This window comes from Tetrao urogallus (genome assembly GCF_951394365.1).
Source record: "Tetrao urogallus genome assembly, chromosome: 6".
In the NCBI taxonomy this organism is placed as follows: domain Eukaryota; kingdom Metazoa; phylum Chordata; class Aves; order Galliformes; family Phasianidae; genus Tetrao; species Tetrao urogallus.
The window spans coordinates 23,231,744-23,257,039 of record NC_136819.1 but is presented as its reverse complement, the minus strand read 5'-3'; the positions used below and the strand labels follow the sequence as shown (position 1 = coordinate 23,257,039).

At 37.6% G+C, this 25,296-nt stretch overlaps 1 protein-coding gene across 1 annotated transcript in view; it reads left to right on the top strand.

Moving 5' to 3' along the window:
* MADD (MAP kinase activating death domain) overlaps positions 1–25,296 on the top strand; it is a gene marked incomplete at both ends in the record, with an annotated part of 57,638 nt that overhangs the window by 16,318 nt on the left and 16,024 nt on the right. Inside the window, 16 exons of the mRNA XM_079537434.1 lie at positions 492–631; positions 2,333–2,434; positions 4,308–4,367; positions 4,827–4,929; positions 5,933–6,119; positions 6,294–6,444; positions 8,218–8,424; positions 13,354–13,407; positions 16,511–16,608; positions 16,955–17,038; positions 19,324–19,482; positions 21,167–21,275; positions 21,825–21,887; positions 22,263–22,383; positions 23,465–23,570; positions 24,926–25,036. Coding sequence (XP_079393560.1) covers positions 492–631; positions 2,333–2,434; positions 4,308–4,367; positions 4,827–4,929; positions 5,933–6,119; positions 6,294–6,444; positions 8,218–8,424; positions 13,354–13,407; positions 16,511–16,608; positions 16,955–17,038; positions 19,324–19,482; positions 21,167–21,275; positions 21,825–21,887; positions 22,263–22,383; positions 23,465–23,570; positions 24,926–25,036 — 1,855 coding nt within the window. The remainder of the gene's footprint in view (positions 1–491; positions 632–2,332; positions 2,435–4,307; positions 4,368–4,826; positions 4,930–5,932; positions 6,120–6,293; positions 6,445–8,217; positions 8,425–13,353; positions 13,408–16,510; positions 16,609–16,954; positions 17,039–19,323; positions 19,483–21,166; positions 21,276–21,824; positions 21,888–22,262; positions 22,384–23,464; positions 23,571–24,925; positions 25,037–25,296) is intronic.

The following is a 25,296-nucleotide window of genomic DNA, read 5'->3' as shown; positions in this document are numbered from 1 at the left end:
GGTTCCCATCTGCTTCTTGTAGTTTAACATTTTATTGAAGTAGTGGGAGATAACAGAATTATCAGTTCTTCATTGAAACATTCTAGTGCAAGATCTACTGATTTCTCGACGTCTTTAAGGGATTTTGGTTGTGAAGCTTGCTATTTCAGGGGTGATGTGTGAGGGGAATTAAACGTTTTTTTATGATATTGGGTTTTTTTCCTTTGTTGCTCTCAAAGCAGAAGTATTTTTTCTACCCCTAAGTCCACCAGTGTAGTGTTGCAGACAAATTTGCAGCATGTCCTAAAAGGTAATAAAGGCCTTAATGCAAAGATGCATCTCTACTTTTTTTCCTTTTTTTTTCTTTTTTTCTTTTTCTTTTTTTCTTTCCCACAAGGTAAGGATAGTGTGGTAAAAACAGGCTAAAAACAAGACCAGCATCAGCCTCCCACAGTCATATAAGCTTTTGGGAAAAAAAAATGCTAATAACACCTGTACATTTTTCTTCAAAGGTCTCAGAAGTTACTTCGTCCGAACAGTTTAAAACTGGCCAATGATTCTGATGCAGATTCAGACTCCAGGGCCAGCTCTCCAAACTCTACTGTTTCCAACAACAGCAGTGAAGGTTTTGGGGGCATCATGTCTTTTGCAAGTATGTACTCAAGCATTCATTAAACCGTTTTGATTTATCAGATCTTACAGAGAGGTGGTTAGCCAAGAGGAAGACTTGGTTGTCGGATTGTTACCAGGTCTCCAGAACTTGTGTTGAGAGTCACAGGACCTGTTTTATTTACACTGCTGATAACTACTGCTTTATGAATTTTTCACTAAGGACTTTGGTTGTGTCGTTAGGCCCTTGAGTTATATGGCACTTTGGACGACAAATCAGAAATTCTGTCCATTTCATTTAAATAAAAACTGTGATTTTTATGAAACTGGTACAAGAGTGTTAACCATTAGTATGCTTCTCATGCTACCACTTCACTTGTTTAGGTCTGACCTTAAATTTCTTCACTGTGCTCTCTTACTTTCAATTAAATTATTGAATAATTTTTAAAAATAATATCCACAGTTATGGAAAGCTGATGTAGAGTATTTTAATGTGTGAAAGAAGATATAACCGGATAAATAATCAGCTGTTGTGGGGGATGGACAAGAAGTTAGTAGCACTGAGAAAATTGTATTTGATGTTTCTACTAAAAAGATTGTTACTAAAATAAAGCTGGATTAGGGGGGAATAAGGATAAGTTGAAATAGTGCACTAACAATTTAGATGAACACGTTGAGGTTTTCTATATGAGGAGGATCTCTATTCAAGTTCCTTTCAGGATGTCTACAGACTTAAACAGATGACAGAGCATCGTTGCACTCTTTATGTTGTTAGAAATCTTCTGGTGCTACAAAAAGCTTTGTTTTCCTCATATATGGAAACTTCTATTTTAAAGTGTGCTTTTGGGTCAGAGTTGCAGAATTTCAGAAGGCTCTGTGCACTCTTCTGACTTTGGGACTGTGTATTTTAGAGATCTTTTGTCATACTATTTTCTCATGTGACCCCCACCACTTTGATACTCCTTTTAAGGAGCAAATAATTAGAAGACAGTTGATGTGGAGTTACCTGTATAATGGCAGGAAGACAGATTGACACTGCTGGTACATTTAAAACTCAAAAACACAATGACAATGATTGTAACTTGAGAGCTAGGAATTACCTTTTAAACAATTTAGAATAGTCAGAATACAGATGTGGTTGTGTTGTAAATGAAATTATATTATACTTGTCAGTTCTGTGGACTTAAAAAAAAATTTACAAATTTTTTAAAAATGTTCATGCTTTCAATAAGAAGATGAATTACAGGAAATTTAGGAAGTATGGGTATGTGCAGAGAACATTAGGTGTTTGGTAAAGAAAGGCTGAGTAACCTGGGTCTGTTCAGTCTTCGGAAGAGAAGTCTAAGAGAAAATGTAATAAATGTTTATAAATATCTAAAGGGAGGTGGGATGCAAATGGATGAGGTCAGGCTAATCTTGGTGGTGTGTAGTGATGGGAGGAGTATTGGCCTAAAACTCGAATGTATGAAGTTCAGTACTAAAATGAGGAAGAATTTCTTTATGGTGCAGGTGACGGAGCACTGGAACAGGCTGCCTAGAGAGATTGTAGAGTCTCCTATGGAGATATTCAAGACCCATCTGGGTGTGAACCTGTGAGAACTATTGTAGGGAACCTGCTTTAGCAGGGAGGTTGGACTCAATGATCTCTTGAGGTCCTTTCCAAGCCCTGCAGTTCTGTCATTTGGTGTAATTGTTGTTTTGTTGATTTTTTGTTTTTTCTTTTTTCTTTTTTCTTTTGTCATAGGCAGCCTGTACAGAAACCACAGCACAAGTTTCAGTCTGTCCAATTTAGCCCTGCCAACCAAAGTTGGGAGAGACAAGAATACCCCCTTTCCCAGCCTGAAAGGTAACCATTTTTCTCCCTTTGTCTTCTGTAGCCTTTACCATTACTGTGACTCTGCAATCCCTAAAAGGAACATTGGTGGTGAAGTATTTTGGTACTTTGGGTTAATACCTGCTTTAATTATCAAGACAAAAATTGTCTTGATATTTCTTAGTCAGACTTCTTCTCAGCAACTGAGCTGCGTTGGGGTGGGAGACTAGCTAGCCTACCTTGTGTTAATAGGTACACTGTGAATGTTGGTTTTGTTTTGTATTTTGTTTTATTTAATTTTTATGTCTTTAGTGTAAAGAATGGGAACAAAGAGGTAGGTTCTACTTTTGTACTGCCACTGCTTTAGGTAACCTGTTAGAGCAGTGACATTCTGTTTGTAAGAAGGAGTAGTCCCTTTCTCCCGTGGAGACTGCTGAAGGAATAATGCCTCCCTCCTGTGGAGACTGCAGTTTATAGAGGTTTAAATAGTGCTGGTACTTTCAATTCACTATATAGAAACTTTCCAATCAAACCCAAAATATAAATATATTTCAGCTCATTCAGAGTAAAGACCCATTCCTAACTTAGGTGCACAGTCTTGTAATTGGAACTTCTCTTGTTTGTCTGCTATGTTATGTAATAACACGTGAATAGGGACTAGAGAAATAGGGACTCTTACCCTAAGGAATTGAACAGCCTGGTTGTCATGATAGCAGTTGCTAAACCAAGGAAGATTTTACTTTACCTTTTGAGTTATTCTATCTGATTAGAACTTGCTGCTTTTGTTTTAATATGTTGATTTTATTTATTTATTTTTTCCTCCTCTTCATTTCATCGGTAAAGATTACTTTAATCTGGAAGTGGGAAGGGATGTGAATGAAGGTTGGTATGATGTTTTGCTGACCTCTGACCTTGTAGAAACAAAGGCCAAAAGCTGTTTCTGTGTTTCTGCTTTGGACTTTGTTTTTGAGACAAGTAATCATTCCCTGTGTGTAAAATGAGGAGGAACAGCACTGGTATGGTAAAAACACTAGCAGAGATTCTGCACAGCTGTTTTTGACAACCTTTTACCAGTTAGTTACGTTTTCATATCCAATTGTGCAGGATAAGAAACATACTTCATATCAGGGTTTTATTCAGGGGTAAACTTAATGACTGATTCCATGCATTGGAAGAAAACAGTGATGGGGTTTGCCATTTCGTGTTTGTGCTTTGCACCTCATCTTCTGCACTTTGGTGTTCTTTTCTTGATGAATGTAATTGTGCAGGATCTTCAATGTTACTGTGCAGACATGAGGATGGGATATCCGTGGAGTAGCTCAGTCTCTTTTGTGCATGTGCAAGTGTGTGTGTGCATTTGTGTTCATTTGTGTGCATGCTGGCTCATTGGGACTTCCACTGAGCACTTCTCTGGTTTTTAAATGTTCTTATCTCTGTTGTGCAGGCATAAAGTTACCTTGCTAACTCGTTCTCACCAAGCGTGTGTGTTGCTCTGTGTTTGTAATGGGAAATGATGCTGGGACTCCATCTCATTGCTGCTGGTTGATCACTTTCCATCCTCCTTCTTTAATTTTTATTCCATGCACATCCATCTCCATTGTTTTTCCTCAGTGATGCAGTTGTTTTTGGTAGTGCCCTTGAAATTCAATATGTGCAATAGTGTCCATGAAGATGCAGTACAGTGGTTCGATAATGCTGAATTTCAAGTTAAGCAGTATCTGTTAGAGAAATTACAGCGGCCCTTGTTGTCTTGGGCTTTCAAACATCCTACCTGCTATAGTATCGTTTGGGTTTTGTTTTGAGGGAGGGTTGGGAAGAAGCTGGTAGCTGGATTTATTATTTTTTATGCTGATGGTGGGGAGCGCAGATATGTAGTACACTACTAATTGTATATTTTGTGTCCCAGTATTTGGGTTAAATACTATAATGGAGATTATTACTGAAGCTGGCCCAGTAAGCAATGAAGGTGGGTTCCCTACAGCATGAGCTGTGCATGATGTGACAATTTCCAGCATCCCCTATGCCTGACTTTGGGCTACCTTTCCTCATTGGGTAACCAGTATCATATGATCTATACTAGTCACCCCGATGCATTATGCTTTTACATACAGTGACTAATTTGAAGACGATTCTTGTTGTCAAACTGCATGCAGAGCAGCCAGAATTTTCCTGCCTTTCACCTTCTGCTCCCATTACCATCTTCTCTTTTTCTCTCTGCATTACTCCCATTACTGTTTTCTGCCGATGTGTGATGCTAGAATATGATATATGCTGCTGCTTTTTTGGAGTTTCCATTTTGTTTGAAGTTTGTTACCTGTAATCTGAATAAGTGTGTTAGCTAACCTTAGTATTGCTTGTTGCTGTCCTGGCAGCAGACTGTTTTCCTCCACCCATTTCTTCTCATACTGTTTCCTCTCCTGTTTAGGAAACAGGCGAGCCCTGGTGGATCAAAAGTCTTCAGTCATTAAGCATAGCCCAACAGTGAAGAGAGAATCTCCATCCCCGCAGGGGCGAAGTAGTAATTCCAGGTAATATTTTTGGTTGCTTTTTTTTTTTCTTTTTTTCTTTTTTCATGAAGTGGTGGTGTTGGAGCGGCCATCATACCCTTAGATCTGTGGCTATTGAGAACAACACTGTATTTTTCTATAGCCCTAAGCCTGTATGCATTGTCTGAGAAGATTTTGTACAAATGGCCTTTGAGTTACTAGCACATATGTGTATTTTTCTGCCCTTTAAAAAGTTTCCTCTTTCTGCCTGAGATCTAAAATACTCTACATCGTGAAAGATCCTGCTTTAAGTCAGTAATCTTTTAATTGAGTTTAGTCTCAACATTCTAGTCAGCAGAAGTTTAGTGAATCAGTTTAGAGGATCAGCTGAATAGGTAAAGCAATTTGCTTTTGTGAGTTCACAAGAAAACCATTTTTCAACATTGGAAAGGGACTTGAAGAGGTAATTAAACATTACCTCACCTGTGCTTCTTCTTTCTCCTCCCTTCTTCCCTGGCAGCCATATATAGAGTGAAATTTACTTTGAGCTAATGGGGATGGGAGACAAAAAACTGTGATTCAGACTGGGATGCAGCAGACTGCAGAGGAGTTGTCTTCTTTTTACCTTTCCTTCCCCCAAGGTAAAAAAAGCTGAAGCAGTATGTACACCAAGGCTGCTGCACTAGTGCTGTGAGTACAAGGAAGATCTACAGATCTAAAGTAGCCATGGGAGAAGGTTGCAGTTTATAGACTTCATATGGATCTGAGCTGTGCTGTGAAGGTGGATAGTACAGCATTAGCTACGTGGACTCGAGAAAGACCTGATTATGGCTTGTGACAGAAAATAAGGGACAGACAAACAAAAATGTTTGATGCTACAGCTATAGAACAGTGCTCGTTCCATGAGCAGTTGTTAGTAGAAAATCTAGCAAGATTTGAGGTTTTTGTAAACTTAGGTTTGTTTGGAAATGAATTTATGTGTGTCCTGGTCGAGATAAAAAGCAGACTAACTCTTGCCACCTCGTTTCCTTTCTAAATCCATCAGTGAGAACCAGCAATTCTTGAAGGAGGTGGTACACAATGTTCTCGATGGGCAAGGTGTTGGCTGGCTGAACATGAAGAGAGTCCGACGCCTCCTGGAGAGTGAGCAGCTCCGTGTCTTTGTATTAAGCAAGCTAAATCGCACGATCCAGTCGGAAGAAGATGCTCAGCAGGATATCATACAGGATGTGGTCAGTGCTAAATTCAGCAGGGTTCTCATACCTAGTTTATGCTTAGGTTCAGTTCATGGAAGATTTTTGTGAAATTGCATCTTACAGGCTGATATTACAGCAGTTTTGGAGTTTGTGCTCCTGAATGACTTTCTTACTTGAGAAATATTGACACTAATTGGATTTTTGTTGCAGGAGATCAGCCGCAAAGTTTATAAAGGCATGCTGGACTTGCTAAAGTGTACTGTGTTGAGCCTGGAGCAGTCATATGCAAATGCTGGCCTGGGAGGCATGGCCAGTGTTTTTGGCCTTCTAGAAATAGCACATACTCACTATTACAACAAAGGTAAGATAAATGTAAGACAAAGCCTATTTTAGGTAATACCTCCTTAATTTTTCACTTTTTCTTAAAATCTGGTTCTTAATGCAAAGTAAGAAAATTCATGCGTAAGGGAAATGAGCAAAAGATGACAAAATGCCACCTCTCTGCTTTATATCCGACTCAGTTTTTCACTGTCTGAGATTATAGCTATTTCACTGTAGCAGAGAAGTGACTACTTAACACTACAGTTGGCTTCTGTATTGCTTGCATCAGGGATTTCGTGAGTTGGCTTTGATGTCCTGTGGACTCAAAATGTTCTTTGCCAATCACTGTTAGACTGCTGAAGAAGGTAAGAAAGGAAAGTTGAGCTGGCATACCAGTTCAAAATGTGGGGATCTTGGTAATTATTAAGCCTGACACCAGTTCTAAACAAAATTATGAAATTGTTGACATAAAACTCAGTGGTTCATATGTGAAGTCATGCTTATAAAATGCAGGCACCATGTTTTGATGGTAAGTAGAGTTTATCTGTTTATTTAACTGTGATCACAAATAACAAAATTTATGGATACAAACTTTTGAAGCCTTGATAAATCTTTAAAGGGCTTTTCTTGTTTTTGCACGACATCTTGATTTATAATCAGATTTTAGCTACTCAGTATTTACTGTCTGATTTCAATGGGTTTATCTAGATATATTGCTAGATATGATCTGTAGAGGAGAGGGCTCATCTTAATGTCATTTAATATATAGTGATAATTGATGAATTCTAAGATTGTTCAATTTTGGCATATGGTATAGACTGTTGGAACAGTACATGATGGATATAGATTATTTATCTAGAGGAATCTGAATGTTAGTAAAGCAGAGTTGTGATTAATTTATTTTAATCTGATCAAACTAAGGCCTTGTATGTAGAAAGCAGAAAATCTGGCAATGAGAAAAGGATAGGAAACTGTGTCTTAAGAAGCAGTCTCTCTGAAGGTAGCAAGTTAAGTATGAACTTTCCAGTGTTTATGAAAATTGGGAGAGGCGTGGAGGAGGCATGTACACCTTGGAATATGTGTTTGGGTTGCAGAGGTAAGTCAGTAACAAAGAGTGGGAGGTGTGGTGCTTCCAGTTGTGATCATCACACCTGGAAAATTTAAGAGGTTTCTGAAAAGACCTACGTAGAATTGGAGGAACACCTTTTCTCTCAAACAAGTGTCGTCTGTTGCATGTTAGATGTTGATCATTTTCTGTAATTATCTGTATAGAAAAGTATTGCTATAAGAAGAATCTTTAATGTACTGGTCAACTGGTGTATGTGCAGTTATTTGGACCTGGCCTGGTTTGGGTCAGTACCATAGGAGGCAGTGCAACAGTCAACAGTATTATGAAGCCTGTGGTATGATAGATTTAGACATCTGGATATGAAATTTTTATTCTAAGCTTCATCAGCTATTGGAACAGTTTGTGCAAGAGTGCACAGGCTTATTCACTGGAAGCCTAATTTTAATTATTCTGTTGTGAAAGTTTTGCTGCAGTTTGATACAGAAAAATAATCCAAACTGCCTTTGGCGACAAATGATTGTTCAAAGTCTTAAACAATGATAGATGAGGCCTGCTCTCATTTCCTTTTTCCTTTTACTTTGTTTTTTGGTTCTTTTTTCTTTGTTAGTTGTTTTTTTTTGTTTGCTTGGGGGTGTTTTTTTTTTTAATGTTGGTTTTTTTGTTTGTTTTATTTTTTTTGTGTGTGTGTAGGTGCTTTTTGTTTTTTTTTTTTTTTTGGCAACACTTTGTTCTTTCTCTTTAAAGAACCAGAAAAGAGAAAACGAAGCCCAACAGATGGTTCTGTCACTCCAGTTGGCAAAGATCCTGCATCATCTCCAAGAGTGGAGCCGAAACCTGCCATGCAGCTGCCGGTACCACAGCTGATGCCGAAGGCACCAAGCCCTGCAGGGAAAGGGCTAAGAGAATTTGATACAAGGAGTCTAAAGGAAGAAAATTTTATTGCTTCCATTGGTGTGTATTAAAATGCATGTGAAGTGCAGGAGGGGCTTCTATTTTGGCATTAGGTTCTAGTTGCATTGTCTCCATTTTAACACAATACATTTGCTGCTGTAACATGCCTCATTTACACCATGGATACCAAGGAATAATCATAAGTGTTTTCACTCGCTCTTGGATAAATTATCCAGGACAGTTTTCTCCAGGAGCTTTCTAATCTTAGTTGTTTCTGAATATCATTGCACTTCAGACAACCTTCACTTTTGCTGTGATTTATGTTTTTAAGTAGCAGAAAATGGCAAAAAGGGAAATGAGCAGGGGACTTTGGAAAGGGCTACAGTGGAAGAGACCACATGAAACAGAAATTTTGTAATCATTGCTGACTTAATCTATATTATTTAGATGGCGTCTTGATAGAATTGGGGCTCAGGATCTCCTATCTGTTGAATAAAACTGCCAAAAGGTTTAAATTGTGGTGTTACAGTTTCAGTGAGCAGGACTGATGGATCTTCCTTCTATGCAACATCAAATAGAATGCCTGTCCTTCTAAACAGCATCTGCTAGGCTGTTCAGTAGAAATTTTCCTACTATCCCACCTATGGCATAAGAGTTTTTGCCTATATCCGGGAAAAAAAGGTGAACTTTAGATTGTTTTAGCTAAAAGGGATTTTTATACATTAAAAGAAAAAAAGGAAAGAAAAAAAAAGAACAAAAGATTCAGGTTGGATCCAACCTTCTGCGGATTGAAAGCAAGATAGGTAGGTGTACCATCAACATGTGAGGAAAATCCTTCACTGACTCAAAAAATGTCATGTTACACTTTAGCCTTGCTTATAGCCTGTTTAAAATAACTTCTGAATTTTCATTTAAAATTTCATTTCATTTTTCATTCTATGAAAGATTAATTTTCTGAAAGCAGTGTTCTCCTGGGAGGTTGTACTTCCAGTAAATGACACAAAATAAGGGAATGTGTGTATTGGATAGTTATTTGGCAGAAAGGGTGCAGACATTTTCTTAACTTTATGTACTTTATGTATACCTACAATTGCAGACTATCTGCTGTTAAATCGTCCTGAACTGATACTGATCGCCTCTGATTTGGTTTGCCTTCTTGTTTCAAGAGGTAATCTAAGGAGGCAAAAGCTCAGAAACCAGTCTTAGGCTGTATTTGGAAATCTATTATGAAGCTATAAGATTAAAATTTCCAGCATTTCAATTTGGTTTGCTCTGGGGAACTTAACTGAATTTCTTTTCAGTAGAATAGTTAAAAGGAGGAATGCTTCTTATTTCATTGAGAATAAAACAGTCTGTAGGCCACCATTCTTCTCAAGAATGAAGAGATTTTAGATTGGCTTGCTCAGACTTCTGCTTTCTTTCAGATGAGGTTAAAACTTCATAGAAGCAGAAATTGTAGGGACCAGACAGTTCATGTTTATGAAGCGTTATAGGAATTCCTTTGCAAAAGAAGTATTACTTTGTATGTTTTGATAATGCTGTTGCTAGAGTATTCGCCTAAAGCAATTTAGTGTTCTAGAACAGGTGACTTATAATTCCTTGTGGTGGTTCTGATGCTCTGATGATTTCCACTTTTCTTCTATGAAATTAGGCTCAAGAAAAATACAGTTTCACCAAATCTGATCAGAGTTTCTCTTTTTTTTTTCTGATGCCTTCTTATCTAACTGGTTTTATCTGTCACTGAGGACCGTGAAAGAGTATGCAAATCAATCTTAATTTCTATAAAAACAAGGCAACATCTATGTTCATCTGCCTCTTGGGATCTGGAAGTAAAAGAAATTCCTCTTGTGTTCCAATAAATCGTTTAAAGCTGTTTGGCTTTTTGTTTAAGAAAGTTTCTGTGTGAGCTAACACTTTGGATGTTCAGAACCAGAGTTGGTCATGGCTAGACTGAATTATTTATATAATATATGGAATATATACTGGAACAGGCTGCCCAGGGAGGTGGTGGAGTCTCCTTCTCTGGAGATATTCAAGACCTGCCTGGACGCCTACCTGTGCTACCTGCTGTAGGGAACCTGCTTTGGCAGGGGGGTTGGACTCGATGATCTCTGGAGGTCCCTTCCAACCCCTACAATTCTGTGATTCTGTGAATGAAATGCAGGCTTTCTTCAGTCAAACTAACTTGTTTAGGGAGGAAACATTTGGTAAACATTTACACATTGCTGAGATAGAAGTAGTCCTGAGCATCCTGCTGTTGTTTTGGTCTTGCTTTGAGTAGGAATGTTCTACTAGATGATCTCCAAGTGTTCCTTCCAACCTTGGCAGTTCCTTGATACAGAAAGCCTTTATTTATTCATTTACAGTCTCAGGTTGTAAATACAGAGCTGAAGTTCTCAATGAATCTGTTGGTATTGTATGGACAAAATGCAAGTTAGGTTGTTGCTCTTTTGACCTAGTCTGAAGGAGGAAAGAACAGAACGAGAAGTATGTGATCAGCTTGATAGAATAAACTTATGCATAACACCAGCTGCAGTAACTGTGCGTACAGTAAGTGTTAATGTGGCAGTTAAGCTGGATCTCAGGGATCTAGGGTTACAGTAGCTGAATCTGCGTAGCTTTTTTGTACTATGGAAACCATGGTCAGGAGGTTCACTGTGTTTTCAGAAGTTCAGGGTGAAAATCTGTTCCTGCTCAAGCCCCTTTTCTTATTTATTTTTCAGCAAGGTGCTGGCCAGTTGTACACAATGGAAGTATATAGGATGCTCCATTATAAATGGTAAAGGCTGTTGGTATTCAATATTCCTATTTTTGAGGGAAACAGTGACAAATTTTGTCAGTTGAAGACCAGTTCTTTGCTTTTCTTCAGTGTCTAATTGCTTAGTTAAGAAATTTGTTGTGAATGTGATGTTTCTGATCCTTTCCAAAGAGATCACCAGTTATTTGCTTGCTTCCAGGGTCTTTGGTCATCACCATAATGTTGAACTTTTTATTTGGACACTGGTGGCCGTAAGTTTGAGAGCCAGTAGTTCCCCCCTTTATGTTAGTGGTAGGTTTGGTTTTACTGCATGCTTGTTTTAAACATTGAAAGTTTCAATATTTACTGAAGTTTCCATTACTACTTTTAAATAATTATTTGATACTTTCACATCACTTGATATTGACAATTTTTTGAAACAGAAAATGTTGTTGTCAGCATTAAATTCTTCTGCTGTCCTGTTCTGTTTGGACTTGTTTAACAGCCATAGACGTAGTATTCTATATCCTATAAGTTTGTGGTGTTTTTCTTCTCTTTTACAGAGCAGATGAGAGTAAAATGCTGTCTTTAATACGCTAAGATTCGGTATAGACTTTCAAACATTCCTATGACGTAGATTAAACTTTGAAACAGAGTAATTCTAATGATGGATTAACAGGCAAATCAGCTAAATTATTTATTGCTAAGTATCATAGCTATCAGCCTGGTGGTTTTTAGCATAAAACCGTATAGTCTGAGAATTCAAAAAGCCAGATCTCACTGTATGTTCAGCTAGGTATGCCTATAGGATGCTGTTTGGATCTATAATTTTCTCATTCATCTGTGTGGTTATGAAAGTTGAAGGAATATCCATCAATCATGAAGCAGATGTAGATATCAGTCAGCTAGCAGGCATCTTTCTATTTCTTCTCCCTTGCTGAAGTTACCGTACTCCTGACAACATTTAATGATGATAGTCTGAAGCCTTCCTCCACACCTATAAAACCATGGGTTTTTAAAATTATTTTCAGTAGATATTTTTCTAAATAGACTTTTTTAGAGGCTGTTTTACCTTAATTTTGCTCATCTGCAGAGTGGAATGAATTCCTGATGTGCCTTCAGTGGCATCTTAGGCTCAGGAAGTTTCCTTGAAGAGCAGCTGAAGAACATTATACTGCTTTTTCCTTCCCTTTGTGACTTTTCTGGGACTTATCTGCCCCTGTAGCAGTTCTAGCTTTAACCATGCTGGTGAGAAAGGGCAGTGCCTTGCATTCAGGCTTAGTTCAGCATGCCAGCTTGTAGTGTTTCCTTTGCCAGTGGGCGAGCACCTGAAATTATGTGATTTCTCTGAGCAGATGAGTGCATTTCAGAGAGCTGGAGAGTGCAAGTGCTGGAAAGGTGCAAGTATTTCATTACTAATTTTTCTTAGGGTTAAGCTTCAAATGAAAGAAGTGCATGCAGACTCCAAATTTTTTTCCTTTATCTTTGTATTTTGTCTTCTTATGGAATCCTTTGACTTGGACTGCTGTGACCTCAGTAGAATTTTGAAAGCTGATGTTAAGCTTGATTTTTATCGTGCTTATTCTTCTTCTCTGTTTTCCTTTCTTCATAACGTAATGTGAAGAAATGGATGAAGAAAAGTTCTGTATTTTAATGTAGGACTTTTTAATAGGCAGAGCCAAGAATTTATTGAGAATACTGTCAGATCAGAAGTAACTTGTACTTGTGAACTTTGTGATAATTTTCAATATATAATTTTGGTTAAATATTGTGTTAACCTGCAGTTTAGGTTTTCTTGGGATTGCTGCTGCTGTTTTTGTGCCTTTTCCTTTCAATGAAACAAGCTAGAAATGTAAAAACATTGCTGTTAATTAGAGCTATTGTGATACCTACATTTTGGAAGATGAAATATCTGATAGTCTTAAAGGCCTTTCTCAGGAAAGGTAATGAATTGCATTATATGTGTTCATAATAGCTGTTTTTGCTCAGTTGATTCACTGTATGAAATCATCTCTAACTTTTGAATTCTGTAAATGAGAGCTGATACAGTTCTCAAATACCCTAATGTTGATTTCTTGTAAATTGGTGTTAACTAACCCTGCACCCAGTAGTTATCATAAATTTCTTTTTTTTTATTTTTTCTGAGATGAAGAGGGTGGGATTTTTGTTTCAAGTTTTGTCCCCATTTTCACCTGTCTGACTAGCTGCTGACTATTTCTCTTTCTCTCCTGCTTTCAATGCATCTTGGGTAGAATTGTGGAACAAGCACCAGGAAGTGAAAAAGCAAAAATCTTTGGAAAAAACGAGTAAGGAAATAATAAAATATAGAAAACTGACTCCCACAGCCTCCCCCATAACTGCCAACTCCCCAGATGCGGGGTGAGCTTGCATCCATGGCACACAATTTTTATACCCACAAAACAAAATTAGGTAAAAGACTAAGTCCATCAGGAAAGCTTGCTTTATAGAGGAGTCCAAACAGATCAGTTTGCTCTGGGGAAATTTTGTTCAAATGTCTCGTCTTTTTTTAATTTATTTCTTTTCTTTCCCTGAATGTTTCCTTCTACCCAAAAAAAAAAAAAAAAAAAAAAAAAAAAAGAGGAAGCAGATATTCTGTGTCCTCACTGTACCAGATATATACTGAAGGATTTCAAGGCATTCCAACTTGTTGCTTAAAGACCAGTCTTGCTAAACAGGTCTTTGCCGTGAACGTGTGGTTTGATCAAACATTACTACAATGAAAAATTCTTTGACCTTTCAAATCCTGGGATGGCCAGTGTTGTTACCTGACTTCAACCAAGAACAGTTTCTGACTACAATCAGTCTGTGACAAAGAAGTAATTTAGAGGGGGAGAGAGAAGGTGTATGTGAAGAATTGTATTTAGTGATGGCTCTAAGAGAAAATCCTCTTAAATTCCTTAATAATAAGGAATCAACAAGAATTTTTTTTTCAATACACCACATTAAAGGAGGAGTAAAGTGATCTGAGGCTGTTTACAGAATCTAAATAGCAAGTCTAAATCTACAATAATGCTAACGTCTATTGAAATATGCATATGTGTTATCTGCAGTTATGGTACCAGGTTTTGCTGGTTTGGTTATCACTGTTACAAATAGGGACATAGGGCATAAGGACAAACATAATTTATAATAATCATGATGTGATAGGTGTTTTTTAACTATGAGTGTAATATCTGCCTTGCAGAGCTAATGCCCCTTTTTGCAGACTGAAGTTTGGAGCAGATTAATAGCTAATATGCATGGGTGGTAGGGCTGGATTTCCTATGTTTCAGGTGCTCCAGTTAAATACTTCAGTTAAGTGCTTGCAGCATCTGGGGTTTGTTTAGAGTGAAAAGGGCAAGTGGAGGCACATCTGCAACATACTACATTGGAGACTTGAATTGCTTTCTGCTGTGCAGGGAGTGTGTGTGCAGCAGGCACAGCACATGCACACATGTACTCTCCCAGATTGGGCCCTTCAGTTAGGTTTTGATGTTGGAGGATATAAATTGTTTGGTTGTGTTTTTTTTTGTTGTTATTTAAATGTGAAATAGGTACACAATTCTGTGAACAAGGGAAGGGGAAGTTCCTAAGTGCTTGTAAAGTGGCAGTGATAACAGCATGATTGTGGCTATTGTACTCCTTAAACTCAGCTATTGTTACTGCCCATAGCTGGCAAACACCTGACCTGCATCAGTCAGTTTCACCTGCTTTAAAGATCAAATTGCCAGAAGTACATCTGAAATACGTGTTGGGACAGGGAACTGTTGCATTGCTTAGAGCATACAGCTGAAGTTTAGTATTCCTACTGTGCTAATGAGATACAAAACTTTTCCTGCGCCATTATTCAGGATGGGAAACATTGGCTGTTTGAATGGCTGGACATAGACTTCTAGAAGTGAATAATATATATTTCAATAGAAAATAAAATTCCAAATTCAATAAATGATGTTTTTAGTTTATTTTTCAGCTTTGAATTTTTCCTTGATCTTAGTCTTTCACAATTCAATTTGCAGTAACTAGGGCATAAGGTTTTATAACAGACTACTATAATAAATGAGGAACAATTATCTAAATATTCACAATTATCTAAAATATTTCACGTGGACAGTTTGTTTTTGAGTAGGAAGCTACTATGGTCTGCATAGCCCCCTTATGGCTTTGCTGTTCATGAGTTTACATACCATCTCAAGCTCACTCCCACAAATCTTTGTATATTATCCTTCTCTCTCACTCTCTCCTCCCTTGCCTTTTTCTTTCCTTTTCACTGTCGTGCCCTTTCTAATGTTACATATAATACAGACATGTTCATGATTCCCAGGTTGTTGTGATTAGTGATTGTAAGAGATTGTGGCATTGCTTGGTTAGAGATACTGGATATATTCATGGATATGTAATATAACTATTCCAGCTGCTGATCATGTCTTCCTTTTATTGAATAGTTGGCAGATATGGATATGGCAGAGGTGTTGCAGTCTCTTCCCTTTTCTGAGACTAGTGATAATTTGTGTGCAGTCTATAACACATTCTTTTCCTGCCTCATTACTTACTTCATGCAGTGCTTATCCAAATTTCTTTTCAGGCTCTACCTGTCCATCATTCTTTTCCTTCTGCCATCTCATCAAAGGACAATAGATGATGTGATTCCAGAACTGCATGGGAAATAGAACACAAAGTTCTCTCTGTCTTTTTATTTTGTATTGTTATGGTTTTATTTTGTTTATTCAGTTGGGTGGGTTTATGAATGCATGACTTAAGGCTTGTTGTTTCTCTCTCTCACTACTGACCTATGTGATTGCCAACTCTGGAGAGCCATTTGTTACATAATTGGCACATGTTATGAAGTTCAGCATCATGCGAGCTTCTTCCTTGATATTCTTACTGATGTAACACCAATTATCACTAATGATGTTCTTGTGATGTGTTGCCTCGTTATTGCCTTAATAGTCGGTCTGTCCAACAAACTGAATTGCAGACACTCAGCAAATTAGCTGTTCTAAAAGGGATAGTGACTTCAAGCAATTAAGTATCCTTTTTTTTTTCCCCAAGAATTAAGGAAGTGGCTTCCTAGAGTTGAATGGCAACTGCTCTGCATGTGTTACTGTAACTGGGAGCTATTTAACCTTTGTATGTTGTCTTTTCTCTCTTGAGTGACTAACAAAGGTACTGTTAAATAACAGTCACATTGTGCTATGCCTTTGGAATATTTGAAATTCAAAGAATGGCAGATGTGTTCTGCTGGCCTTCTTGTTAACAGTACCAAGAAATAATAATAAAAAACAAAAAACATGCAAAAATGAGAATGTAAATTTGTTTTCTTGATACTGTTCCTGCTTTCAGTCTGTCACCTGCCTTCTGCTGTACTGTTTTTTCTTGATAAAATAATGATTTACTTTTTCCTTTGCACAGGGCCAGAAGGTGTGAAACATTTTGATTTGGGAGAAACAGATGAGAAAAAATCCCAAATCAGTGCAGACAGTGGCCTCAGTTTGGCCTCAGGTTCTCAGGTCAGTGGCTCCTTTGCTTGGTTTTTTTATGTGATAAGATAGAAGATTTTTCTATTTGCTGCTTACCTGTGGGAAACCTGTACAGTTTGAGACTTCTTGCAAGGCTCATCTTGAAAAATTTTTTTTTCTCTTCCCTTAGGGTACTAGTCTTTGCTAACTCTTCAATTGTAAAATCCCATTACCTTTTTGACTTGCAATCAGTAGTCTCTGTTTATCTGTCTTAATCAGTCAAGGAAGCATATCACATGTGGTTTAAGATCCCAATGGAGTGGGAGATGGTGGTTTTTCTGTGATGATCAAAACTACACTGATATGACCTTTCTTTCCTCTGTGTCTTTGATTGCAGAAGAGTGATTTTGACTCTGTTCCCGGCGGAGGACCATCAGTTATGGTCCGAAGTACCAGCCAGGATTCTGAAGTTAGCACAGTGGTAGGGTATACCCAAAGTGAAATCTTGATGTGATTCATTTCTTGGTAAAGTGAAGAGCATTTCATGCTTATGTTTTGTGTACAGTATGACTGCATACTATCACAGACACCACATACTGTGCCTATGATGTCTCTGTCCAGAGCCTCTGAGTGGGTGGCGAATGTCTATCTGACAGAATATGCATTGTTTTACTAGCAGATTGCATCTGTCATATATGATACTTGTTGCGTTTATGTATTCCTACATATTGGCGTATTTATGGAACAGGCAATCCTTTTATAAATATGACTTAGTTGTATACAAATTATCTCAAAAGACTGTAGCCAGAGGAAAAAAATAGATTGTTTGATGCATTAAAAGCAAGAAATAATTTTCTGATACATTACCTTATGCCATTTGAACCATGTGCAAATATGTCTGCTTCTTCTGATCAGCTGTAGGGCCTAGAGAAAGAGGAATACAAATGCATTCAACAAAAAAGACTTCTCCCTGCTGCATGTTATCTGATACAGCATTTTTCAAGGAATTTCCTTCTTGTTTTTGGTTTCTCTTCTCTCTAAACTGCTGCATACCTGTGAATATTTAGTTTCCCATAATCTCTTCCCAGCCTGTATCAAGAATAATACTTTGCCCTTCTCTGTTGGATGTAGAAATTATTCTCTGTGGTATGTAGCTCTGGAGAGAAAAGGAGTCTAGGAGAGCTGTTTGGTATTCAAGGATCTAATCTTCCAAGCTCAAGAAGGTTCCATCCCAACAAATAGGAAATCAAACAAAGGCAACACATGACATGTATGGATAAGCAAGGAACTCCTAATTAAATTGAAGCGTAAAACAGAAATGCATAGCAGGTAGAAGCAGGGGCAGGTGACCCAGGAGGAATATACACTAGCTGTACCATCTTGCAGGGGTGGAGTCTGAAGGTAAATCTGGAAAGGAATGTGAATGGCCACAAGAAAGGATTCTCCAAGTCCGTAAACAACAAGAGGAAGATTAGGGAAAACTTGGGCCTGTTACTTAATTGGGCAGGGGAGCTGGTGACAAATGGAAAAGGTTGGTGTACTCAGTTCCTATTTTGCCTTAGTCTTTACCAGTAAAACTAGCCATTAGGAATTCCAGGCCTATGAGATCTGAAGAAGCCTGGAGCTGGAGCAAGGAAGACTTACTACTGATGGAGATGACTAGGCTAGGGAACACTTCAATAAACTGGATATGCATTAGTCCATGGGGCCTAATAGTTTCCAGCCATGAACACTGAGGGAATTGGCTGATGCTACTGTCTCTGAGTAATCATGGTGATTGAGAGAGATTTCTGAGGAAGAAGTTAGAGCAAGCATCACTCCTGCCTTCAAAAAGGGCAAGAAAAGAGATAGGGGAACTACAGCCTGGTCACCATCATTTCAGACCCTGGAAAGAAGGTGGAGAAAAATCTCCTGTAAAGCATTTCCAAATGCATGAAAGATGAGAATACAAATGAGAGTAGTCAGCATGGATTTACAAAGGGGCAATTATGCTTAACTGAGCTGTTAACTCAGACAGTGGGATAACTAACCTGGTGTGTGAGAGGAGAGTAATGGATGATGTTGCTTACCTCCGCTTTAGCGGGATGTCCAGTCCTGGGTTCCCCATACAAGGGCAGCTTCACTGAAGGCAGTCCAGCATAGAGCAGCAAAGACAATTAAGAACTGAGCATCTTTCATATAAGGAGAGGCTGAGAGAGTTGGGACTCTGAAGAAAGCAAGGCACAGGGAGGTTTTTATCAATGTGTAAAAATACTAAACAGGAAGGAGTGCAGACAGTGGAGTCAGACTCTTCTCAAAAGCAACCACTGTTAGGACAAGAGGTGATCAACACAAAAAGTAAAGCACAGGAAATTCCATCTGAACAGAATATACTTAAAAAAAAAAAAAATCATTGTCAGAGTGGTAAAACAGTGGAATAGCTTGCCCAGAGAGGTTATAAAATAGTTATGCATGGAAATTTTCAAAACCTCTCTGGACATGGTTCTCAGCAACATCCTCTAGCCGACCTTGCTCGAGCCAGGGGGATGTAACATAACATCCTAACAGATCTGTTCCAAACTAAACACTTCTGGGATTTTTTTGAAGGACTCTTTGTCTTTTACTGGACTTTGTGTGAGAACAGTATCACTGAAAAAGGAAAGGCAGAGGTGGCCTTCAGTTGTACCGTTCATTATTTTATGCTGTAAGAGAAAAAAAAAAATTACAACTTTTTCTGTCTGCACTGTCTTGACTACTGAGGAATAATGGCTTTATCTTTCTCCACAGGTTAGTAACAGCTCTGGGGAGACACTAGGAGCAGACAGTGACTTGAGTAGCAATGCTGGTGATGGCCCAAGTGTGGAAAATGGAGGCAATCTGACAGGATCCAGGGGCACTGTGTCAGACAGTGAAATTGAGACGAACTCTGCTACTAGCTCTATTTTTGTAAGAATGCTGCATACCTTTATTTATTTTAAAATTCCTGCCCAGTAATAATGTTAATTTTAGTGTGTATTTGAAAAAAGGCATTTGATTCTCTTTGGAGGATTAATCAACAGTTATTTACAATACCAAAATATTAAGGATTACATTTTTGCTAGATCCGTGTGCCTTTCTTCATATCCTGTGCAATATGTGGTTCTTCAAGTACAGTAGATTTGTGTTCCACATCATGTTATAGGCTCTAGCAGTCTTTAATTTCACCCTTGCTTTGATGATACTCTCAACCAAATTGACATTTAATTCCCCTTCAGAAACAAACAAACAAAAAGGTCAAAGAGCACTGTCTGACTTTAATTAACTAAAAGGAACTGATAGCCTGTTTGCTAGGAGCAGCTCTCTGATACAAAAAAGTAATGAGCCTATGATGATGGAAGTTAGCAGTTCTTCTGTTTTTTAAAAACATTAATATTACCTGAAGCTTAATCATAACTTTTAACTATCTTTTCCTAACTAGAAGATATGTATGCAGTAAAATTCAAATGCTTGTAGAGCATATTTTGTTCTTAAAGTTCTTGACTATTGGTATAACTTCTTAACATACATCTTACAAAGAAAGTAATCATATACTTGACTTAGTTAAGTCAAGATGTCAACCATATGTGACAACAAGTAGCAGTATCTAAACGTTGGTGTGATTGCATTCATTATGTTATAATCTTCACTGAACTGTAAAAGCCTTTACTAGGTAGGTATTCAGATTTTAAACAACAACCAAAATCATGGTACTTCACTGCAGTTTTTTCTTAAGAGCATGAAAATAATGTAACATCAGTTTATTTAGTTGAGAGAAAATCTTCTCAGTTACTGAGGAGTTAGACTTTGCGGGTTGGTAACCAGCATAAAAACACCACAAAAAAAAAAAAAAAGAAAGAAAAAACAATTTTTCTGCATTTTTGACATTTTTATACTTGATTAATGAAACTAAATAAAGTTTAAGACACCTCTGCAACATGTTCAGAACAAAGAAGTCAGATTATGTGACATGTGATGAATGTCAGGTATTATAAAGTAGTTTACTTGGTGATAGAGAAATAGATGGGCATCTTTGTCATTGTGGTTCCTGCTGACAGTCCCAGCATACAGTTCTTAGACCAGATGATACGTAATGATTTGCTAAACATCAGTAAGTCTACTGAGCCTTTATGAATGGTAAATGAAAGATAAATATGTGAAGTCTGATTTGGAGATAAAACTCAGGTAAACTTATTCTGTTTGTGAATATTCATTTTCTGTTTTCAACCTGAGAAGATGTCATGCATTTTTTTCCTGTGTTCCTCAACATCTGTATAACAATAGTGATATTCAGCTGTTTCCTGATTGTGGGAAATATTTGCTGTTAGAACACAGATAAACTTCTGCTTAAGAGTGAAATATAGAGGATAATGGAAGAGGTTTAACAGTTCTTTCCTTTGGTCTGGGATTTGCATTTTTTGTTTTGTCTGTCTGGATTCTGGACTTCTGAGTGTATTAGCTTAATTTTTTAACAAAGTAACTTCATTTTTTTGGAAACATTTGTGGGAGAAGTGTACACGAAATATAACTTGGAAGTTGTTAAGTGCAGCAGTATATTGCAAGAAACAGCCCTGCAGGTTGCAGAGATGTCTGACACCTCGTATATTATTTTCAGGCAAAGTCTCATAACCTGAAGCAGAATATAAAGGAGAACAAAGGCAGTACTCCAGGGAAAGGTCCAGAGGATGGGAACCAGCGAGTCTATCTCTATGAAGGACTTTTGGGTAAGCTATTTTTGAGGGAGCAAGGGGATCTTTTAGACTGAAACTGGAGTCATGTCTGGGGCAGACTGGAATTTATGCATTCCCAGAGAATTACTTTTTTTTAAACTACTCCCTGTTGTATGTGCTGGTGGAATAGGAGAGTCCATTAGGACATACAGAGTAAAGTGAAGGATTTGCTGGGGAGATTGAATAAGTGAAGATGGGAGGGTGGTGTACTTTGCATTACGTGTAGCTTTTACAAGGCTCTTGTTCTTGAGTAAGAATACTTCATACTGTTGGAAGGAAGATAGAAGGAACTTAGCTGTGCACGGAAAACTAAAATCTAATGCTGATCTTTTAAGAAAAGTTCCTTAAGTTTAAGTCTTTAAATAAAAGGCTACTAAACTCAAAAGTTTAATGGTTTTAGAGTGTGCATCCCTTAATTAGCAGTATATTGTTTTGTTTTGTTTGTAATGTATTTTACTTGGACTTGCTGTTAATCAAGAGCTCTTTCTTCCTCTGTTTTTCATCCTTTCTATTCATTCTTCCTACCCACTTGGAATGATACAGGTAGGGATAAAGGATCTGTCTGGGACCAGTTAGAGGATGCTGCAATGGAAACCTTCTCTATGAGTAATAATCTCGTCTTTCCACTTCTCTGTGTGTTTGCCATGATTTGTGTTTGTGTTAAATATTCCTGTCGCTTCCGAAAGTATTTAACAGTATATGGAAGAAAGTATATCTCTTACAGAACAGGGATGAGAGATTCTTTTGTATAAATTTTTCAAAAGATTATGTCATGAATTAGAGCAGTGTGTTTTGTCTTTAATTTTACACTTTTCCTCTGTTGTGATTTTGTTTGTGATTTAAAAGTTACTCTTTTTGTTTTTGCTTTTTTAATATGGATTGTTTGTTGGCTTGTTGTATTTTCAAAATATGGGGAAAAAAAAAAAAAGAAAAAGGGAAATTGCCTGGAATAAACACTCAAATTTTGTATGTATTTCCTAGGCAAAGAACGCTCAACATTGTGGGACCAGATGCAGTTTTGGGAAGATGCCTTTTTGGATGCTGTGATGTTAGAGAGAGAAGGAATGGGGATGGATCAAGGACCCCAGGAGATGATTGACAGGTAAAGTTCTTAGAGGCCCTCTTTTCTTTCTCATTTCATCCGGGGCTGACAAAGTAAAAAGAATATTATTTTAGTTCTGTAGCATGTGTTATTTTGTCACTTTGTAAACTTTGGTGCTGTTACTGACTATCCCAAAATGAGCCTTTTGTCTCTGTGCTGGTCGGCATCTCCTGCTACTGAAATACTATCTTCAACTGTCACATGTCTCTCTTACCACTCGTGATATTTTTTGGGAAAGAAGTAATGGTAAATCTGATCACACTGTGGAATAGGCTCAATTGGTAATAAAGCAAAGGATTTCTTTGTTCAGACAAGTGTATTCTGGAACAAAGGGATATACCAGTGTTTTGGAAGAAGTTAAATATCTTCAGAAAGTGCATTTTCAACCCATAACACAAAATTTTAAATAGGTGTTTTTACAGTTTGTACTACAAATAAACAAAAATCTGGAAAACACCACAGTGAGAAAACAACTCTATAGAAATATGTGTGACTACTTAGTGCTACTTCTAAGCTGTCTTTATTGCCTACTGTTATTTTTCTCAGCCATGCTAAAGTCTGATCATTCTCTTTTCTTTGTACCACCTGTGTCTGTGCCATCTATAGCCATGCTATCATGTAGAATTAGCTCTCTTAGCTGAAGTAGCCAGAAGTAGTCAGTGGGTTTCTAGTTACTGGAAAAATAAGCAGTTTGAAATCTGTCTGCTCAACTGGAATAAGAGATGACCTGCACACTTCTATCTTGAGTTAAATGGAGCTGCATAACAGAAGCAAAGCTCTAAAGAGGACGACTCTTGTATTGATTTATATGTTCCTCTTCTAGCAATTGTCGTGAAGCTGCGACTGTGGAAGACCAGTGGGCTGCTGAGAACTTTCCCACTGAGCACAGTCTAGCTGCTTGAACTAAATAATGAATGCTTAATAAATGAATGCATGATTGTACTGGAAGACGTCCATTCGGCTTAGTGTTTTTGAAGATTTTATTTGCCATACACTTTTTATAAGTAGCATTCTGTCCCCTGCCAGTGCTGTAGTGAATTGGATGAAAAATGCTCTACTTCACAACTAACTATTCTTGCAGGTATCTTTCCCTGGGAGAACATGATCGAAAGCGTTTGGAGGATGATGAGGACCGCTTGTTGGCTACGCTGCTGCATAATATGATCGCTTATATGCTTATGATAAAGGTGAGTGGTTGTTTTTTTTAATAGATCACTGCTCATATCAAACCAATGTATTCTGGTGGTGGTGTCTTGAAACCCAATAGTAACATAATGTATTGAAATATCTGATCTTAATGAGGAAATTGTTTTAGAACCTGGAGATCTTTTGAGGTTTGTTGTCTTAGTTTAAGCAGTCCTATGCTATAGGTATGCATATACATTGCAATATAAGCTATGAAATTTTTAGCTGTACCAGCACCTCTAGAGGACATTCTTACTCTCGGAAATATGGGTTACGAGTTAGGTAGAGAGCATCTCTAGTCTGGTTTCCTAACAGCTGCAAATTCCAGTTCATTTTGGGGAAGACAGAGTTGAAAGGAAAATATGGGCAGATTATGAATATGCATATCAATAGCTCAATGTGAAACTTGCAGTTACTTTACAAAATCCTTTTTTTCATTCAGTGGGCTGTCTTATATGTTCTTAAGACTGTAGGTGGCTACTAATAACTTTCTTTTAATCTAAATTATTTCTGAAATAATGCAAATTTTCCATTGAAAGTTACTGGAAAATCAATCTTATAAAACTTCTGTCTAGATGTAGACTTGCTTTTCCAGGACAATCCTGTAACAGTTTTGGTGCACTATTCTGCTAGTACAACACCTTGAGAATCAGACTGGGTGTATACATAAGCGGTAGTTTGATAACTTCTTATGTTGTATATGAGGAAGTGAAGTATCACTCCATAGTAGTGAAAAGATTAAGAATGTCTGATATCCAACCAGTGGAGAAGTTGCTTCATGTGATTTTTTTGGAGGGGAAAGTGGGGAAAGAAACAAGGATTGATTTTTTTTTTTTTAAATTTTTTTTTTTTTTTTTCTGATAGAATATGAAGATAAGCTTTAAGGTGGAATTTGAGTATACTTGGAATGATTTTATTTCAGAAGAAGGCTGAGATTTGGCTGTTAGGACATGCATCCTTGTGATACTTTCAGTAGCAGTAATAATAACCAGTTACTTTGATCAGTGGATGCAGAAGGGGAGAGCGAATAAAGTTGATAAGCGGCAATGTGGAGAAATTGGAAATTTTGATCTCAGTAGTGGAAAGTGGGGTGTAATGAAATTGCTGCTTTGCTGTGCAAGAGTAGGCAGGAAATCTGTTGTATGTAGTGTCTCTTGTCCTATAGTTGGGAAAAGTGAAGTATGAGCAATTTTTGCTGGTACTGCCGGGCTAAGGAGGACCTAGCATGGTTGAACTGCAGATGGGTTGTTTTGCAGTGTTAGCAATGAAAACAAAAATATGTTGAATTCAGGAGGCAGAGGGAGTTGCCTGTGATTAGAGAAGAGTAACTAACTGTCTTTTTATATGTTCTTTCTAGGTGAATAAGAATGATATTAGGAAAAAGGTGCGTCGTCTGATGGGAAAATCACATATTGGATTGTTGCATAGCCAGCAGTTAAATGACATTCTAGACAAGCTTGCTAACCTGGTAGGTGAAACCATGATGAATGATGCATCTGTGGGAGCTTCAGTAGAGGGAGGAAAAAACAATTCAAAATTCTATAAATGCTCAGCTGCAACACTATGAAAATAATATTAAAAATCATTATATCAGATTATTAAATACTGCCTTCATATGAATGGTATAAAGACCGTGGTTAGTTGTATGACCCTGCTTATAATATTATGTAGTCAGCCATCGGAACTGCAATACAAATAGGTATAAATGTGGGATTTTGGCACTAGAGT